A 20,019-nucleotide genomic window follows, 5' to 3' on the forward strand; every position below is an offset into this window, starting at 1 on the left:
GTTTGTTTACATAACATATGTGCATGCTGTGAATTATTATTATTATACATGTATTTATTTTATATATATATATATATATATATATATATATATATATATATATACACACACACAGATGAATGTAATATATATTATATATAATATAAACCATATATATGTATGCATGTAATTATTTCTAAAATATATACAACTAAAAATGTAATATTTATATATAATATAAATCATATAGTGTGTAAATATTTCTTAAATGTGTGCACACACACACATATTAAGTAAACAAACTTTGTTTTGGATGCGATTGATCACAATTAATCGATTTGACAGCATTATTATTATTACATCCCTTGTGGTTTATATTGATTTTTTTTTTTTTTTTTTTACATGGTGTGTACTGTAAATAAAACTCCGACCAGCAGTTTATCAGTGTTTTTTTAGTCACTAAAAGTGAATTTATATTAATTTTAGTTCGTTTTGAAGTGATTAAAATGTTTGTCAATACATTATAGTCGATTTTTATTTTAGTTTTCATTTAGTTTTTGTTACTGAAAACACTGAAAGGCTCTCTCGGGCAGGATTCATAATTATTTTGACCTCATCTCGTATAGTTTATGCAAATAAAGCGATCAAAAGGATCCAATGATGTATTGTTTGTTATATTTGCTTAGGGTTCACACTTGTGGGTGATGTGTGATCTCAGGACACAAAGGTGTGGTCGTTGTGGATTCCCCGCCCCCTGTCGCTTGTTACAAACACAATTTTTATTCATTTATTCATGTCAGGCATTTGGAGTGATTAATCAAAACAGCAGCTTAAACTTGTTTTACGTAGAAGAGACAAAATAAAGCTTCTCTAAAGTAAACAAAGAGTTTAAGGGAAGCCTTTTCTGTCAAGTACAGAACCCTATGGTGTGTAGTGTACTATGTAGTGATGCTGCCTTCTGCTGGAGCCGCACTGCTCCACCGGCCCGTGCAGAGATGGCGAGGAAACCCCGTGGACACGGCACTGCTTTTTCATGACGGTGAGTTTCCCCTTTGAGTGTATTATAATTTTGTGATAAAAATTTCAAGGAAAAAACACACACAACCTCCTTCCTCCCCTTCCTTCGGGGAGGGAAGAGCAAGCGTGGAGAGAGAAAAATCTATCTGAGACTGAGCAGCAAGGACAGTGAGGGAAAAATATATGAGTGGGAGAGGGAGAAAGAAGAAGAAGGAGGAGGAGGAGGAGGAGGGGGAGCAAATTAAAAGTTGCCAAATGGAGATATTGGGTTTCAAGAGGAGTGAGACAGGAGTAAGGGTTTGCCTCTTATTCAAGTCGTCTTTATGTGATGCAAATTCAAATAAATATTTATGCTTCGCCAACGATTTGTTCTCCGTTCGGTTTTTGCTCGACGATTTCAGCCGTTTCTTAATAGGTGGGGGGAACGTCCACAACGTCAAGAAGGCCATCAACAACTCGGAGCACGAAGAATGCTTACGACTCGTGTGATGATCCGCTTTTAGCCCCTTCACAAAACCAAAGACGTCCGTGGCAGTATTAAACGAGTCGTCCGATGTCGAATACGCGTTTCTCCGTGCCGCCCGTCCTGCCTGCGCTCCTCGGCTGTCACAGATGCGCAAATACGCTTTTTGAAGAGCATTTTCGAGCCGTGCGACAAAACGAGCCTCTCTAGCCTTGGTCTATTTATGGACAAAGTCCCTGTGTGTTTCTAGCTGTTACTTTCAGCGAGATTAAGGCGGGTTTTGTGCGTCCTGCCCTTGCGCCATGGAGAGCCTTTTTAGTCCTCCCTGCCACCGTTTGACAAGTGAATCAGTAAAATGCGTCGTCTTGCTTCAACAGGGTTTTACTGTGTATTTTGAGGGGTTGCTGGTTTTCTACGTGTCTCTTTTCCGCCCCTTTGACTTAGCAGGCAAAGAGGATAGATAGGTTTTTTTTCTGTTAGAGAGGAAGAAAAAAAATAATTCATCTCCTCCCTCATTTGGCTTGCTAAGTTGACTACCGCCTTAACGAATACGAATAAGTGTTAACTCTCACATTAAGTACTTCTTTTAGTTTATAAAACTCGTATTTGCATGTACATGAACGATTTTTTACAAATTTTTTAACTTGTTTATCGAGAAAATGTAAAAGGGCCGGATTAATCTGTCATACTTGTTTTTTTTTCATTGCACTAACGTTACACAAGATGAGCCGTGCTAACGTTTGAAAATGTTAAAGGTTTTAAATATGAATAGCCATATATAAATCATTCGATTAACTTACATTTATAACCTCTAAATTGTTGGATTCATGATTTCCTTTTCTGTTCTTGTGTGTAGGATGTTCAATTGTGAAATAAAAGGTCGTTTAGCTATTTCTGCAGTTTGTTTTGAAACAAAAGCGAAAATACATACACATCGAATGCTGTTCAAACATGTAATCACTTTGTGAAAAACACAGACAACGAATTTCATTCCCTCATTAGCCTTAACCATTGAATGTGTTATAAAGCATTAACAGAAGCTTGTGAAGTGTGAGTGAACAATCAAACTGGCCAAACATGTTTCACCCATCCCCCACGTCGCTTCCTTTGTCACGTTTCCACACACGAATTATCAAGTTGTTCACATTCCTATGGCGACTTTACAAAAATATGATCTGAAATTTCAGTCGAGTAGCTTTATACCACTGCACAAGTACTAACGTCATAATGTCTTTTGTCTGTCGGCTGTGGCGAGCAGTGGCGCAGTTTCAATCACCAGCCGCCATTTTAAAGTCTCTATAGGCTGCAGCAAAGAGTACAGCCATTCTTTCTGTCACACAATTGACTTCTTTATTTTTCAACATAGACATCCTATTCGTGTTTAAATAAACCTTTAATGTACAATAGACAGATTTACTGTTCAAACGTTACTGTTTGTGCGTTTGGTCCAATGTCAAAGTGTATTATTGTTTAATACACGAGGATATAATGTGTTACTTTTTGTTTTATATTCATTCTTTGAAAATAAATTGATGTCAGAAGGTGCCACATGATGAACTAGGTAAACATTTTTAGTTATTGATTCATTTGAGTTTGCCACATGTTTGTGTATTTACATTGCTAACATAGATTTCAAAAGCCTGACATTGCCCATATTTTTGGCCTATTAATATATCTAATTTAATATTATTCATTAAGTCTCAACCTATGATTAAAATTACAATCTAAAGCCTACCTCAGAATATCCACTGACAGATTACAAAGTATTGATTTTGTTTGTAATATTACACATGCTACATTTATTGGATATTTCAGGTGTTTTCAGGAAGAAATTCATATATGGTATTTATGTTTAAGCATAGCTAAAGAGCTGGGTTAAGATTCAAGGAAACTGTACTTTGTTGAGTCCATTGAAAAATCTCAATATGTGTAATTACTATGTCACAGGTGTCATGGATGATGAAGACGACCGCCGTCTTCTGGATTTTATAGGGTAAGCAGCTTTATAATTTGATGATTATGGTTTAAAAGCTATGGGCATGGTTAAAAAAGACTTTTTACACATTAACGTAATGTGCATTTTCATTAATTGTTTTTATTTTCAACAGAGATGTGCAAGCGTTGAATGAGTATCTTCATGGTTCAAATAGTAAATCTGTAAGTATGCTTAGAGTACATGTGATACAGCTAAAGTCAAAAGTTTACATACACCTTGCAAAATCTGCAAAATGTTAATTATTTTACCAAAATGTGAGGGATCATACAAAATGCATGCTATTTTTTATTTAGTACTGATCTGAATAAGATATTTCACATAAAAGATGTTTACATATAGTTCACAAGAGAAATTATAAAAAATTGTGTTGTTACCTGAATGATCCACAGGTGTGTTTTTTTGTTTGTTTTTTGTTTAGTGATAGTTGTTTGTCCCGAACAGTTAAAATCCTTCAACTCCTACAAATTCTTTGGTTTTTCAGCATTTTTGTGTATTTGAACCCTTTCCAACAATGACTGTATGATTTTGACAACTAAGGGACTCATATGCAACTATTACAGAAGGTTGAAATGCTCACTGATGCTTTAGAAAGAAACAAGATGCATTAACAGCCAGGGGTGTAAACTATTGAACATAATGTTGCCTAAATATCATATATATATTTTCATTTAGTACTGTCCTTCAGAAGCTACAGAAGATACTTACATGTTTCCCAGAGGACAAAATAAGTTACATTTACCCTGATCTTTTAATTCAAAAAGTTTTCACCCCCGGCTCATCGTGTTTCCTTCTGAAGCATCAGTGAGCATTTGAACCTTCTGTAATAGTTGGATATGAGTCCCTCAGTTGTCCTCAGTGTGAAAAGGTGGATCTCAAAATCATGCAGTCATTGTTGGAAAGGGTTCAAATACACAAAAATGCTAATAAAACCAAAGAAATTGTGGGACTTGAAGGATTTTTTTTACCTGTATGTGTTTTATTTTGAAAGGTTTTTTACAACTTTATTTGACATTCAAACAGATTGGAGAAGACGATGTGACTAATGCAGCGTTTGGGTCGGCAAGTTCGTTCTTCACAAGTGACACAGTGAGTATAGTCCCCATCAAGACCAGGTCATATCTACTGGAATCGGAAAATACTAAAATCCCCAAAACTTCTTTTTAAACTTACTTTTAAGTAACATAAAATCTGACCATTCCACAAATGTTGTTTCTTATGCTCAAATAGGCATAGTTTGCAAGCAGCTGGGATATCTAGAATGAGATTTAGAAAAAGCCTTTAAACAACAACTGATTTGGTTTTCTACTCAGGGTGGCTCCAACGAAGACCTCAAAGATGACCACAATCATTTGGGAGAATTTGGGGAGGCTGGTGGAGCTGAGCTTCAGCTCTCAAGCAGTCTTCCGTTCATCGAGGATGACCTCGACAGTGAAACCTCACAAGATGGGGTTGATCTTGGGGGCGAGGACCAACCCTTCGACATCCTTCAGAAGTCATTGTTGGAAGCAGACATTACAGAGCAGACATTGGCTCAAGAAGCCCTTTTGGACTCCCAACCATCTCTCATTCCCACAGCTACCGCCTTCCCTCAGCAGCTGGTCTCTGGAGGGTTTGGAGGTATCGCAGGTTCTGGTGTGGTGGCACCATTGGCACAACCTCAGGCTTTTATCCAGCAGGTTCCCCAACTACCCTTGCCAAACGGCCCAGCTGGACACATCCAGGTAGTGGGATCCTTCAATGGCAGTGCCTCCTCCATGATGACTATCAACAGTTTGGAACAGCCTCAGATCCTGTTGAGGCAGAGCGGAAATGTAGTGACAAACAACAGCGGGCAAGGTACCATGTTCGCCCCTTCCGCACCTGGTCAGGTGTCCTTTAATAAAGGGACAATACCAGTTCAGAACATTATCATCCAGAGAGGCCCTATGCAACAGACATTGGTTAGACCCATTCAGCCTAAACCCTTACAGACAGGGGGACAAACTGTATACAATATCAGCAACATTGGGCTTCAACCAAGCATCACCACTACTGCGAACTTAGTCAGTAGCCCCTACGCAGCCAGCGGCTCTCCTCAGCCTGCTCAACAGGTGAAAGTGGTCAATCCAGCCAGCAGCATTGTAATGCATTCACCTCTGGGGCAACAAGCGCAACCACAGTCCCAGTCCAATCTCCCTCAAGGGCAGTTTTTACTACCCACTTCTATTTCCCTCACTCCTGGTACGACTGTTCACGGCTTCCAGGCTGTGAATGGGCAGGTGTTACAAACAAACACTCAAATGGGCAACCCATCATCAATGAGCACTACCACCTACTCCATCCTCACCAATCAGAACACAACAGTACAGCTTATCGCTGGGCAGAACTTTTCAACTGGAGGGCAGCTGATAGTCAATCAAGGTTTGGTTGCTGGAGGCCAAATCGGCCAAGCTTCACCGACACCTGTTGTGCAGGTGTCTCAGCGGCCTGGTCCCACAGCCAAAGTTTGGACTGCCAGCGCGTCGCCTAGCCCAACCCCTGTACAGACGTCACAGGCTTCAGGTCACCTCACCATGGTCAGTTCTGGCCTCCAAGGTCCACAGGTTTGTCAACAGTTATCTGTGACCCCAGGACAGCACCTCCTAATGCCCGTGGCCCAGAACGTTCCCGCTACTTCTGGCGTTCAGGAGTTTCAAGTGTCTTTAAACCAGGTGAAACATATTTTCTTTTTTCATTGCAACCTTGTTTGCCTGTTCAAAGTGTTATCGTTTCATCACATTTGAATGTTTCTTCAATTTCATAGGACACCACAACAGCAACACAAAGAGGGCAAACACAATTAGTTAATCTCCTTGGTACCAAAGGTAAGACTCCTTTAAAACATTTTTGTGTTTCCATCAGTGATCAGTCCCATAACGCATACAGTGCCTTGCAAAAGTATTCAAACCCTTTCATTTTCACGTTTTGTTATGTTGCAGCCTTATGTTAAACTGTTTTAAATGACTTTTTTTCCACATCAGTCTACAGTTCATACACCATTATGACAAAGCAAAAACAGAATTATCAGAACTTTGTGAATATATTAAAAATCAAAAACTGAAATAAGTACATTCTACATTGCATAAGTATTCATACCCTTAACTCAAGCACCTTTACAGCCTCAAGTCTTTTTGGGTATGATGCGACAAGCTTTGCTCATCAGCATTTGGCAATTATCTGCCATTCTTCCCCTCACCTCTTGTGCTCTGTTTAGTTGGATAGGGACAGACACATTTTTTAGATTTCTCCAGAAATGTTTAATTGGGTTCAACCCTAGGCTCTGGCTGGGTCACTCAAGGACATTCACAGAGTTGTCTTTAAACCGCTCTTGCTGTGATTAGGGTCATTGTCCTGTTGGAAGGTGAACCTTCTGCCCATTCTGAGGTTCTGAATGCTCTTGACTGGGTTTTTATTAAGGCTCATCTCATCTCTGCCGCTGAAAAACAGCTCCACAGCATGAGGCTGCTACCAGCACACTTTACTTTTGAGAAACTACTTGCAGGTGATGATGCCTAGTTTCCTCCATACATGATGCTTAGAATTGAGGTTCATCAGACCAGAAAATCTTGTTTCTCCATGTCTGAGGGTCCTTTAGATGCTTTTATGCAAATTCCAAGTGTGTTTTCATGTGTCTTCACTAAGGAGAGGATTAAGTCTTGCCACACTGCCATAAAGTCTAGATAATTGGAGTGTTGCAGTGATGTTTGTCCTTCTGTAGGTTTCTCCTATCTTCACATATGATCATAGAGCTCAACTAGAGTGACCCTCAAATTCTAAGTTTTTACTAACCAAATCTCTTCTCCATCAATTGCTCAGTTTGTCAAGAAAGCCAGCTCTAGGAAGAGTCCTAGTTGTTTTAAACTTCTTCCATTAAGGGTAACGGAGACTACATGCTTCACTCTAACCAAGATTTGTGGCTTGATGCAGTCCTGTTTTTGAGCTCTACAGACAGTTTTTTTTTACCTCAGGGCATGGTTTTTGCTCTGTGCAGTTTTATCTGTTAGACCTTTTTATTAAGACGTTTGTCTTTCCAAATCGTACCCATTCAATTGAATTTGCCACAGGTTAACTCCACTCAAGTGTAGTAACATCTACAAGCAGTATGAATGCTCCTGAGCTCAATTTCTCAGATAAGGGTATAAATACTTAAATGCAATGGAATCATTTCAGTTGTTTATTTTTAATAAATTTGCATGATGTTAAAAGCCTGTTTTTTGCTTTGCCATTATGGTGTATGGAGTGTATAATGATGTGGGGAAAATAAAATAAAGCAGTTTAACATAAGGCAGCAGCAACATAATGTGAAAAAAGGGGTATGAATACTTTCGCTAGGCACTGTACATATATTTGATTACAAATGTTATTAGTACAGTAAAAACTGAACTTTTGTGAAATGCTATTACAGTTTAAATGAATTGTATTCTATTATATTTTTAAATGTAATTTATTCCTGTGATGGCAAAGCTGAATTTTTAGCAGTTTTCATTGTCACATGATCCTTAGAAATCATTCTAATATGCTGATTTTGTGTTCAAAACATTTCCTATTATTATCAACGTTGAAAACTGTTGTCTTGATTAATATTTTTGTCTCTTTTTTTCTGTATTTTACTTATCTTAGCTGTGAAAACGCTCACTCCTGCCTGTCAGGAATTGCCTCTCACACCGAAGCGACCTGCAACTCAACAACTTACTAGAGGAGAAATGTAAGTGTCCAAACTGTATTCTACACCTTGCTACATTGTCCACACCACAAGTGTCACCAAATAGTAAAAATAATGATTGTAACCCTGGGCCTTATTTTACAGGGTCCTCCAGCAGTTAAGACGAGATCACAGTGGAGTCATGTCTTCAGTGCGGATGCCCTTCACTTCATTTAATGATGTCATTGACAGATTACTGCCCTATCATGTTTTCCAAGGCTCACCACCACGAGATGAAGATTTCACCAAAGGTGCATTTTCGACATTTCATTAACAATAAATATTTAACCGCAGACAAATATTGAATGAATATGACAGGTTCTGATGGCTTTTTTTTTACTTTACAGTTGATGAAGAGTTTGAGGCAGTTGCCACACAAGTGTTAAACAAAACCGAGGCCATGGTGAACAAATATAGGCGCTTACTAATGGTGGAGGCAGAGGTAGGTTTAGAGAAAACCTCTTAGCATTATTTGTTGGTAATTACTTGAATATTATTCCCATTAATGCCAAACCAATCACTGCTTCGTGTTCTTTCAGAGGTCCAGCCCTTCGTCAGAAATGGTGATGATTGACAGGACTTTCAATCAAGAGGAACGGGGCAATTTGACCCAGGACAAACGATTGGTGTTGGTGGATCCAGGTAAGAGATGGAAGCCTGGTTGTCTTTATTTTTCACTGACTGTCATTGTTATTAAAACTTAAGTAAATGTTGTGTTTAAAACTAGTTTATTGTAAAGTAATTTCACAGCATTCCCAATTAGTTTTATTTTGCTTAAATACAATTAAATAGTATTTGCAAATAAAATTTATTTTTGGAGTTTGGTACTACTACTTTTTGTGATCAACTTGCAAAGTAACATACATGCATAATTCTATACAATTGCCAAAGTCTTAGAGAACGTATATAAATAACAAACACACTGCTGTTCAAAAGTTTGGGATCAGTAAGATTTAAAATGTTTTTTAAAGAAGACTTTTCTGCTCATCAAGGCTGGGTTTATTTTATTAAAAATACAGAAAAACTAATATTGTGAAATATTATTTCAATTTAAAATAGTGGTTTTCTATTTTAATATACTTTAAAATATAATTTATTCCTGTGATGCAAAGCTGAATTTTCAGCATCATTACTCCAGTCTTCAGTGTTGAAACAGTTGATATTATTATTTGTGATACTTTTTTCACGATTCTTTGGTGAATAAAACATTAAAAAACAGCATTTATTTAAAATAGAAATATTTGGTAACAATATACACTACCGTTCAAACAACTTTGAAAGAAATTAATACTTCTATTTAGCAAGGATGTGTTAAATTAATAAAAAGTGATAGGAAAGACCTATATGGTTAAAAAAAGGTTTCTATTTTGAATAAATGCTGTTTTTTTAATGTTTCATTCATCAAAGAATCGTCTTTTTATTCATCAAAGAATGAAAGAAATATCACAGGTCCCAAACAAATATTAAGCAGCACAACTGTTTCCAACATTGATAATAAATAAATGATTTCTGAAGGTTTGTGTGGCACTGAAAACTGGAGTAATGATGCTAAAAATGCAGCTTTTCGTCACAGAAATAAATTATATTTTAAAATATATTAAAATAGAAAACTGTTATTTTAAATTGCAGTAATATCTTACAATATTACTGTTTTTTCTGTATTTTTAACCAAATAAATGGCACTTTAATGAGGCAAATCTCATTTTAAATAATATATAACAAAAGTGTGAAGACAGGACTGGTAATTTTATAGATATTGTACTGTAATTAAACCTAAATGCAGTGTTTTAAAATGTTTTGCACTTCATTGCTTTCACTACATTGCTCTCTCAGACGGCTTCCTGGAGGAATTCTGCTGTGGCCCTAAACGGAAGATCCGAAATATAGAAGTTTCGAAGCCCGCCACCCATGAAGGCAATCCCAGCAAAATGGAAACATCCCCAAGGCATTCCACAAGTCACTCTGGAAGAGATGTGCAGGATGTGAACAGCCACACAGAACCTGCTTATAGGACAGAACCGCAACAACAAGCAATGGAGGAACACAGACGAACTCCCATCAAGTGCATCCTGGACCTAAAAAAAAGGAAATGCAACAACCTAATCAGCAGCAACAGTCAACACGCTCACTACTCTACATCTCCCAGCCAATCACAGCATAGCTCCACCCAAGGCTACCCTTCGAACCTGGGGCAGGCTCACGAACATCAACTTCCCTCAGATCATAGTCACGCCTCATTGGCTGACACTGACTCTGTGCTCGAGGCTGCCGTGAATAGCATCTTAGAATGTTAGACAGTGCCATATTTATGTTTGTTAGTCGTTCCATGTTAATCTCATTTCATTTCATGCCACGCGTGTGCAAGCTGAACTCCACGGCACGTGCGAACGGGTTAAAACGCACACGGCGGCTCTGACGACGTTGAGAAATAGTAAGGTGAATCTAGCGATGGCGATACTCTAATACTGTGCCTGTTGTCCTAGAGAAGTTTACATAAGAAAGCCTTTTTGACAGTGCTTCATGGAATACACTTGCATAATATATGCACACGTACACACACAATCAAGCAGTAAGTAAGTGTGATGTTTGAAATGTCAAGAGTAGACAATGATATTTGTAGCTTATCAGTCAAGTATCAGACACTTAGTTGTATCATTGCAGTAGACTTTGACCAAGTGATGCACACGAACACACCTCCGCGTTTAATTGTTTTCGAGCATGGGTTGTGCTCTTTTCTTTTTTGGTTTACTCTTTTTTTTGTACCTTACAGGTATGTGACCTCTCCACAGAGACAAAACGCACTTTTATGGTGGTTTTGTGCAGAGGAAAGTTAAGTCCTCAGATTGAGGGTACAATGTTACATTATGTTTATCTTTTTTGTTTAATTCATTTTTTAAAAATGATGCATTATATTTTTTTGTAAAATCTGTGCTGCTCCCAGGAGACAATATGTGCTCGTATGGGTGAATCTCATTAAAACTTGTCAGTCACATTTTGACCCAAAACGAAAGGTTTAAATAAGAATAAAAACACGTAATAGCAAAAATAAATTACAAACAGGATCAGCAATATGTTTTTTTTGCACCATGATTTTTTTTTCACAACAATTAAGCCCATTTTACAAATAAAATTGCTGTAACCTGGATTTTACATTCAAATTAGTTTTTTTTTAATTATATTATTGGCATCAAATTCCTATTACATTTGGAATATATATATATATATATTCAATCTCAAATAGTTTTTTCTTTTTTGCATTTTAATATTTTTTTTAATTATTGGCATCAAATTCTTGTTCCATTTGGAATATATATATATATATTCTCAAATCGTTTTTTCTTTTTTATTGCATTTTAGTAATGTTTTTAAATAATTTTATTATTGGCATCAAACTCTTATTACATTTGAAATATATATATATATATATATATATATATATATATATATATATATATATATACACTACCAGTCAAATTCTCTTTAATGGGGAAGTGTGTTTAAACTTGACTGGTAGTGTATAAATATTAAATCTCAAATAGTTTTTTCTATTTTTTTGCTATTTAGTAATGAGAATTGGTTGTAAATGTGCTTAATTGTCATGAAATTATGTCATAATACCACAAAATCTAGGTTTGATTTACCTAAGCAAGTATAATTTAAATGTTTTTTCTTTTAATTTGAGATTTCTGAGATTCACCCACATGTTCTTTGAAACTTTTTATTTTCCCTTGTGCATTGAGTCCCCTGCTGGTCAGGCTGTAGTCTTGGCGGTCGGTTTGCAGTTTCTGCCCCTAGTGGCAGCTTTTATTTGCACATGTGGACATGATCTTGTAGGTCAGATAGCCATGCTCACAGCTCTTACAGCCCCTTTGCAGATCAAATCTCTCATATGGTTATAAAATGGTAAAAGCAGCAGTAGTGCCGTCAGAGCATATCAGGTTTTCGTTCTCTAGGAGTATATATAATTAGTTGCATTAAGAGATGCTGATAACTGACATAATGTAGTTTGGTTGAAGTAGGACAGGCCCACATTTCATACAGATCATTTCTGAAGAGAAGACTGTTAGCATTCAGTTAGAATATATATTAACTGTGCCATTACAAGCGAGCTTCAACGATCGGAATAAGACCAAGACAATGTCAAAAAAATGACCTTTTTTTTTCACAAGTCTGTGTTTCCATTAGCATCCATTCCAGAGCCGAAGGGAAGGTTGCTTGTTTTCATCTCTACATGTCATCCCATTATTTCTGAATCATCATTAACACTAAACTCCACTGTCTTTCCCAGCAATTCAACCAAAAATGACTGACAGACAGACAGACAGAGAAAAAAAAAGTACAAATATTCTTCTCTCTGATCTGAGCTCTAGTGGTCATTGTTAAAGAGCATTCTGAAAGACCTTCACTTCGAAGGGCTTCTTTGCCTTAGGAGAGAGCGAGTGAAAACAAGTTTAAATAGTCTATCATTTGTTTTTACTGCTTTTTTTTTGTTGTGCGAGTGTGGCCTTCAGTTATCGTAATATCCTATGGTAAAAGTTGCTTTTATCGTTTTATTTTCTTGCATCACCCGAAACTTGATTTGTAATGTTTGTATTACAAGAAATAAAAACATGAAACACAAAATATTTATACTTTTTGTAAAGAAAAAGAATGTAAAACAAAAAAGTTATTTTTATTATGTTAGGTATGTGTTCACGTCATACTGTATGTGGTCAGTTCATGATTTGTTGGTTTTGTGAGTGTTCATTACAACAGCAAAGAAAAATATTAAATTCATTTTGAATACAGACAATATTTTGTAATGTCTTCTTTTTGATGAACTATGGATAAATATGTTACAATATTACAGTGTAGAACAATATTGTGTAATTTATTAGCTCTTAGTTAAGTTCATTGCTTGGTTACACAATAACAAAATGCAAACTCAGTAGACTTTTTCAAATTATACAAATACAAGTTTAGCTTAAAAACATTTTCTTTGTTTGCGAATGTAAAAATATTTAAGATAAATACAGTTGGAAGTCAAAAGTTTACATACACCTTGCAGAATGTTTATTATTTTACCAAAATAAGAAGGATCATACAAAATTCATGTTTTTTTTTATTTAGCACTCACCTGAATAAGATATTTCACATAAAATATGTTTACATATAGTCACAAGAGAAATAAACTGTTGAATTTATAAAAATAATCCTATTCAGAAGTTTACATACACTTGATTCTTCAGGGCCTACAAATTTTGTGTTTTTTTTCAGCATTTTTGTATATTTGAACCCTTTCCAACAATGACTGTACGATTATAAAATCCACATTTTCACATTGAGGACAACTGAGGGACTTATATGCAACTATTACAGAAAGTTCAAAAACTCACTGATGCTACAAAAGGAAACAAGGCATTAAGAAATAAGGGAAGAAAGAAAATTGAAGATTAAATTTAAAGATCAGGGTAAATTGAACTTATTTTCTCTTCTGGAAACATGTAAGTATCTTCTGTAGCTTCTGAAGGGCAGTACTGAAAGAAAAAAAAAGATATTTAGGCAAAATAAGAAAAATGTACACATCTTCATTCTGTTCAAAAGTTTTCACCCCCGGCTCTTAATGCATCGTTTTTCCTTCTGGAGCATCAGTGAGCGTTTGAACCTTCTGTAATAGTTGCATATGAGTCTCTTAGTTGTCCTCAGTGTGAAAAGATGGATCTCAAAATCATACAGTGATTGTTGGAAAGGGTTCAAATACACAAAAATGCTGAAAGCCCAAAGAATTTTTGGGACCTGAAACATTTTTCTTAAAAATAGCAGGCAGTTTAACTGTTCAGGACAAACAAGGGACTCATGAACAACTATCACTAAACAAAAAAACAGCTGTGGATTATTCAGGTAACAACACAGTATTAAGAATCTAGGGTATGTAAACTTTTGAACAAGGTCATTTTTTAAAAAATCAACTATTATTTCATGGACTATATGTAAACATATTTTATGTGAAATATCTTATTCAGGTCAGCACTAAATAAAACAATAACATGCATTTTGTATGATCCCTCTTATTTTGGAGATTCTGCAAGGTGTATGTAAACTTTTGACTTCAACTGTAAATGTTCCCAGATAATTCACAAGTACTATTTCAAACTAAGTTCTCTAACAAAAATACAGTAAACCTCATATTATAACAAACTACTAGTTGCTGGTGTTATAATCTTGCTCTATTAATTATTAATCTCACTGTGCCCTCATTGCCCTGAACACAAAGCCATAGTGCTACAATTATGAAGACCACCAAATGTCCTTAATGGTACTTCCTCCAGCGTTCTTTCTCTGTAAAATAAGACATTTTATTTATGCATGTCAGTGATTATGGAATATGTGTTGATAAGTTTAATTCAGACTCACTGAGATGTGAGTAGTTCCATATGTAACACAGGACACAGTATCCAGTCAACAGCATTGATACCCCACTAATTCCTCCTCTCCGAACATCAATATACTTCCTGTAGTACCACTGCCATCCTATTCACATACAACCAAGAAGATCAAAAACACTAGAGCAAATGTTATGTTGGGTTGTATTATGTTGCTTGAGGAACAAACCTTGCTTCAACATGGTCACAGTCTCTCTGGGTGACACAGGAGTTCGAGCACCAAGCCAGACACCAAGTTCATTTAGTCTGACATCTCCAAGTTTCCGCTGCACTAAAGGCTCTAGATAAACAAAAGCACTGTTTAGAATTTAGACTCTTCTTGCTTTTGGAATGGTATGAGAAATCTATTTATTTAACTTGTAAATGTCATGAAAACAAGCACAGTATGGATGTGGAATTTGAAGATGAAATACGAGAAATGAGGCGAGAAGCTGTTTCACATATATTTTCATACCTCCAATGGACCAGCGGTCCTTTCCAGCCAAGCTGATGAAAGTGTAGCTCATTGACTACATCAGCTTGATATCTCAGACACTGGAGACCATGCATAATATTCTATGGTACCCAAATGTAAACATAAGATAGAGTGAAATGTTGTTTGCATACAGTAGAGTTATCAGCTAATAGTCTAATAATCTCCCCAAAATGTGACTACACCTTAAAGGGACAGTTCACCAAAAAATAAAAATGTTCCGTCATTAATTACTCACCCTCATGTCATTCCAAACACGTAAGACCTTTGTTCATCTTTGGAACACAAATTAAGATATCTTTGATGAAATCCGAGAGCTTTCTGACTACGCAACTGACATGTTCAAGACCTAGAAGGGAGTAAGGACATCGTTAAAATAGTCCATGTGACATCAGCGGTGAAGACTGACACGGAACAGAAGAAATTGTTAAATGAAGGCATTATTTTTGTTTTCTTTGCAGACAAAAATATTTTCGTCAATTCATGACAGTTGAACCACTGAGGTCACATGGACTATTTTAACAATGTCCTTGCTACCTTTCTAGGCCTTAAACGTGCCAGTTGCATTGCTGTCTATGCAGGGTCAGAAAGCTCTCGGATTTCATCAGCAATATCTTAATTTGTGTTCCGAAGATGAACAAAGGTCTTATGGGTTTAGAACAATGGTGTCAAACTCCAGTCCTGGATGGCCGCAGCCCTGCAGAGTTTAGATGGAACCTTAATTAAACACACCTGATTCAACTTATCAAGTCCTTCAGGCTTAATTGAAAACTGCATAGTATGTGTGTTGGAGAAGGGTTTGAACAAAACTCTGCAGGGCTGCGGCCCTCCAGGAACTGAGTTTGACACCCCTGGTTTAGAAGGACATGAGGGCGAGTAATAATGAAAGAATTTTCATTTTTGTGTGAACTAACCCCATCAAACTTGCAAAAAAATAGATACAAAAATGACTTCTCGATTTCAAAGGCATTGACTGGTTACTTAAAAACAATTACATATATGTGACCCTGGACCACAAAACCAGTCTTAAGTCGCTGGGGTATATTTGTAGCAATAGCCAAAAATATATAGCATGGGTCAAAATGATTGATTTTTCTTTTATGCCAAAAATCATTAGGAAATTAAGTAAAGATCATGTTCCATGAAGATTTTTTGTAAAATTCCTACTGTAAACATATCAAAATGTAATTTTTGATTAGTAATATGCATTGTTAAGTACTTAATTTGGACAACTTTAAAGGTGATTTTCTCAGTATTTTGATTTTTTTCCACCCTCAGATTCCAGATTTTCAAATAGATGTATCTCGGCCAAATATTGTCCTATCCTAACAAACCATACATCAATAGAAAGCTTGTTTACTGAGCTTTCATATGATGTATACATCTCAGTTTTGTAAAATTTAACCTTATGACTGGTTTTGTGGTCCAGGGTCACATATGGGCCATTCTACAGAATTGGTGCAAACTGCTGTCCCACAACCAAAAAAAGTCAAAAGTAAGTTTATATATAAAATCATCATTTAGTGTGTTCTTGCAATCGAGAGGTGGCTGTCCCAAACCCTAACCCCTAAATTTCAATTATTAAAATGATACTGAAATCATTTTTTTCAATTGCTGTTTTAAAAAATATCTTTTTGATTTAATCAAAAAATTAAGTTAAGAAAATATACATATTCTTTGAAAATTACGAATTTATGTAAAAAGAATTCACGTCACTACCGAAACAGTTTATGTTTAGTCCATTGGCTGAGACTGATTTTAACTACACCCCTACATTTATGATCAAGAAATATTTATGTCACTCATTTACATGTTGAGTAGATGGATCATTTTGAGGTAAATATGTTCAAAATTATGAACATAAACACGTTTCTGGGAGTTATTTCATAAAATTTAGTTTTTATATGTATACAACTGTTTAGCTAACTGTGCTAGCTAACATTAATGCTGATTAGCATCTTTTAGTTAGGTTCAAAAGTAGCTAAAATTGTCACTACCAAAACATGTCACAGTTTCGGTAGTGACAAAAGGGAACACATAATCCTTTATTTAGGTACAGTTATGCAAATTTATAGTATTTTAGTATGTGGGTTATAATTCTGTAATGTGATGTGGTCTCTATTCGTTTTGTCAAAAATAAAGTATACTGAATTATCAACTAAAATGTTATGATAGTGTTTGGTTTAATGTATATTCTGAATCCGTATGTTTGAAACCAGTAAGATCAACTTTTTACTTTTTACCTTTTACAAAGAAAAATTTGATTGAAAATACAACAAATCTCATAAATCACACTTGAAATATTGTCCCAATTTTAACTGTTATTGATTTACCTCTGAAAACTTTTTTTAATAAAATAGAAAAAACTATATTTACAAGAAAGATTTAAGCAAAATTTTAATGTCAATATAACCCTTCTTGCTAAATGATATATTACTGTGTTTCGGTAGTGACAAATTTGGCAAGAGGACAAATGTTCCAAAACTTTCTGAAAATACAATATAAGAGTTAACCGCACAATTACTACTTGGATATTATACAATTTGCATGCATACAAAATTAGTGGAAAAAGACCATATAACCAAACATCACATAAATCATGTATTACCTTCACTTTGGGGCACTGTTTTGGTGGATTGATCCTTAATCCAAATACTTTCATTAGCACAGCTGCCTAAAGGTTCTGTGGAGAACTGCATTGTGTTGTGAGCAGGCACTATCTCTGGACTCCATGATAGACTTCTGACACCTTGCAATCTTGAATTTAGGATGCCATCTGTGCGTTGATGACTGCCTGTTTCAGATAAAGTGGTTGAGGGTGGAACAGCAACCTTGGTAACTGCTGTTTCAGGTTTTTTTGATTGTTGCACAGTAGAAGTCTCTTTGGTCTTCACAGAAGAATCCTCAGATGTTTCCATAACAGGATAAGGCACAAACAGGTTATAAGACCTTTTGTAATACAAATGATCCCACACAGAAGTCTTGGATGAAAAGAAAGTGTGAGCTTTATGCTCTTTTGCACTCGATACTAGATCCTTGTTCCGACTGTTTAGTTTTTCAAGCTCCTCCAAGAAGCTAACTTTGAGTTTTGGATTTTCACATCGAACACTGCACTCAGACAGAAGGCTGGAGTTTTTCAGAACGCCTGGAACAAATCCATGGGTATTGATTTTACTCTTGGTGATGGACAGCTGCTCTGATAATAGTTTCTTTTTGCCTTTAGTACTTTTTCCATTACTTTGAGATGTTCCCTGATTTAGTCCTTTGGAGATCTCACAAAAGCTTTTATCTCCTTCGTTGTCGGGTAATGAGCTATGGTTGCCTGGACTCTTTGAGACTGGCACTAACAGCTGTAATCTCTCAAGTTCCTTCTGTCTTTTAGCAAGCCATTTGCTTTTAGGCCTCTCCGTGTTCAGAGTTTCAGCTGATGGGACTGTGTGAAGACTGTCTGCAGTGTGAATATCTTCTTTCCTTCTTCCTTTGAAGGTTAGTGTCTCATCTATAATGGAATTGTTTATTTTTGTTTCTGCTGTCTTTTTATGGATCTTCTGTCTGGAAATGATTGCGCTCAGTTCTTTGGGTGCTTGAATGCTTTTCTTGGGTTGTGCAACTGGTGCCATTTTACAGTGAGGGAGGTGGGTTTTCAGCCTCTTGAAGGGCTTTCCACAATAAGGACATTCTTCTAAATGAAAGGGGAAGAAAAAATCAAATAGTCAGATGTTACAGTACTAGACCAAGAGGGTTGAAACTGAGGTCAGTGCATTGCTTGGAGAAAGTAAGCACTTGAAAATTTTCCCCGCATACCACTTTTATCTTAAAGACCTGATGAAATTGCTTTATGAGCTGTTTTCAATGTTGCGTGTTGACTTTTATCTGTTGAAATTATGTGTTATTTCAGTATAAAAAATGGCACCTAGATAACCTTAAATCGCCAATTCTAATTTTATTGCATTTTAAAAACAACAAATGAGACATGAGTTACTAAATTGGACAAAACATCTATCAAATATTTAGATTTAGACTTACCTACACTCATACTTTATAACTTCACTCCCATCTTTCTATGAAAAAGGTAAACACCTTGTCGCTGGTGCCTTTTAAAACATTACTACACTCTAAATTGGGAGCATTTCTCATGCAGCCACATGTAAACAAGTTATAAGAAACTCAGTAGCGTTTTTAAGTATTTAGTTTGCGAATATATGTTACCACTGGACAAATGAAGTATAATAACGGACTCTGCGGTTAGTGACGGACCGCTAGAGGACATGCTGGATTATTTTGAGTTGCGAAAGACCCCGTTAGCCGTCTTTATCAATGCCTGTGTGTAACTACTGCATGCATGCATAACAAAGTTGATCGCGTCATTGCTGCGAAAGCAATTATACAATCTTTTTCGTACGCCAGAAGCGACTACTTACTATACATCTGAAAAAAATATTTATTCATTTATTATATTAACAGATTTTATCTTTCGATCTTTCGAGAAATTCACATAACAATATAATTCCTAATTTAAAAATAACTTTTCAGTTTTGTAGAAGGTTTTTAGGAGATTTTGAACACTTTAGCGTTTTGTTCTACAGTGTCAATTAGACAGTCATACCTCAAATATATACAAATCCACTATATTTATTTTTTAATTTTTTTTTAAAAAAGGAAAAAAATAAAAATAAAATAAAAACATTTGCTAGTACACTACTAGTCAAAGTTTTTGAACAGGAATATTTTTAATGTTTTTAAAGAATTCTCTTCTGCTCCCCAAGCCTGCATTTATTTGACTCAAAATACAGCAAAAGCAGTAATATTGTGAAATATTTGTACTATTTAAATTAACTGCTTTCTATTTTAATATATTGTGAAATATAATTATAATTTATTCCTGCAATCACAGCTAAATTGTAAGCATCATTACTCCAATCTTCAGTGTCACATTTACATGACTATACC

General features: G+C 35.8%; 2 protein-coding genes across 5 annotated transcripts; one reads left to right on the top strand and one right to left on the bottom strand.

The window, feature by feature from the left end:
* The first annotated feature begins 366 nt into the window (after positions 1-366).
* Positions 367-11,450, top strand: bicral (BICRA like chromatin remodeling complex associated protein). Its single transcript, XM_073828379.1, has 11 exons — positions 367-1,018; positions 3,407-3,452; positions 3,568-3,616; positions 4,476-4,541; positions 4,766-6,145; positions 6,238-6,298; positions 8,094-8,178; positions 8,281-8,426; positions 8,523-8,617; positions 8,715-8,817; positions 10,009-11,450. Exons 1-11 carry the CDS (start codon positions 928-930, stop codon positions 10,467-10,469), a joined length of 2,583 nt encoding a protein of 860 aa, XP_073684480.1. The 5' UTR covers positions 367-927; the 3' UTR covers positions 10,470-11,450.
* Positions 11,451-11,649: 199 nt separating this feature from the next.
* Positions 11,650-19,331, bottom strand: LOC141297914 (uncharacterized). Of its 4 annotated transcripts, none has more exons than XM_073828381.1 (5): positions 19,096-19,331; positions 17,678-18,751; positions 14,767-14,877; positions 14,569-14,685; positions 11,650-13,691 (listed from the first exon to the last, which is right to left on the bottom strand). In XM_073828381.1, the coding sequence occupies exons 1-5, from the start codon at positions 19,103-19,105 to the stop codon at positions 13,621-13,623; spliced, it is 1,383 nt and encodes a 460-aa protein (XP_073684482.1). In that variant the 5' UTR covers positions 19,106-19,331; the 3' UTR covers positions 11,650-13,620. The 4 variants fall into 4 exon arrangements, 2 of the variants coding, with proteins under 2 accessions (XP_073684482.1, XP_073684483.1); XM_073828382.1 differs by having other exon boundaries at positions 11,650-14,493; XR_012341487.1 differs by lacking the exon at positions 11,650-13,691 and having other exon boundaries at positions 14,648-14,685; positions 14,767-15,152.
* Between the last annotated feature and the right edge of the window lie 688 nt (positions 19,332-20,019).

Source organism: Garra rufa, chromosome 22 (assembly GCF_049309525.1).
Source record: "Garra rufa chromosome 22, GarRuf1.0, whole genome shotgun sequence".
Taxonomy (NCBI): Eukaryota; Metazoa; Chordata; class Actinopteri; order Cypriniformes; family Cyprinidae; genus Garra; species Garra rufa.

Excerpts from the sequence above, each read along its gene's own strand:
- bicral (XM_073828379.1), top strand. The coding sequence starts at position 928 with ATGCTGCCTTCTGCTGGAGCCGCACTGCTCCACCGGCCCGTGCAGAGA. Across the intron at positions 8,427-8,522 it reads AGATGAAGATTTCACCAAAG|TTGATGAAGAGTTTGAGGCA; the intron begins GTGCATTTTCGA and ends TTTACTTTACAG. Across the intron at positions 8,818-10,008 it reads ATTGGTGTTGGTGGATCCAG|ACGGCTTCCTGGAGGAATTC; the intron begins GTAAGAGATGGA and ends TTGCTCTCTCAG.
- LOC141297914 (XM_073828381.1), bottom strand. Across the intron at positions 14,686-14,766 it reads TGTGACCATGTTGAAGCAAG|GATGGCAGTGGTACTACAGG; the intron begins GTTTGTTCCTCA and ends GTATGTGAATAG. Across the intron at positions 13,692-14,568 it reads ATGGAACTACTCACATCTCA|TACTGCCCTTCAGAAGCTAC; the intron begins GTGAGTCTGAAT and ends TTTTTCTTTCAG.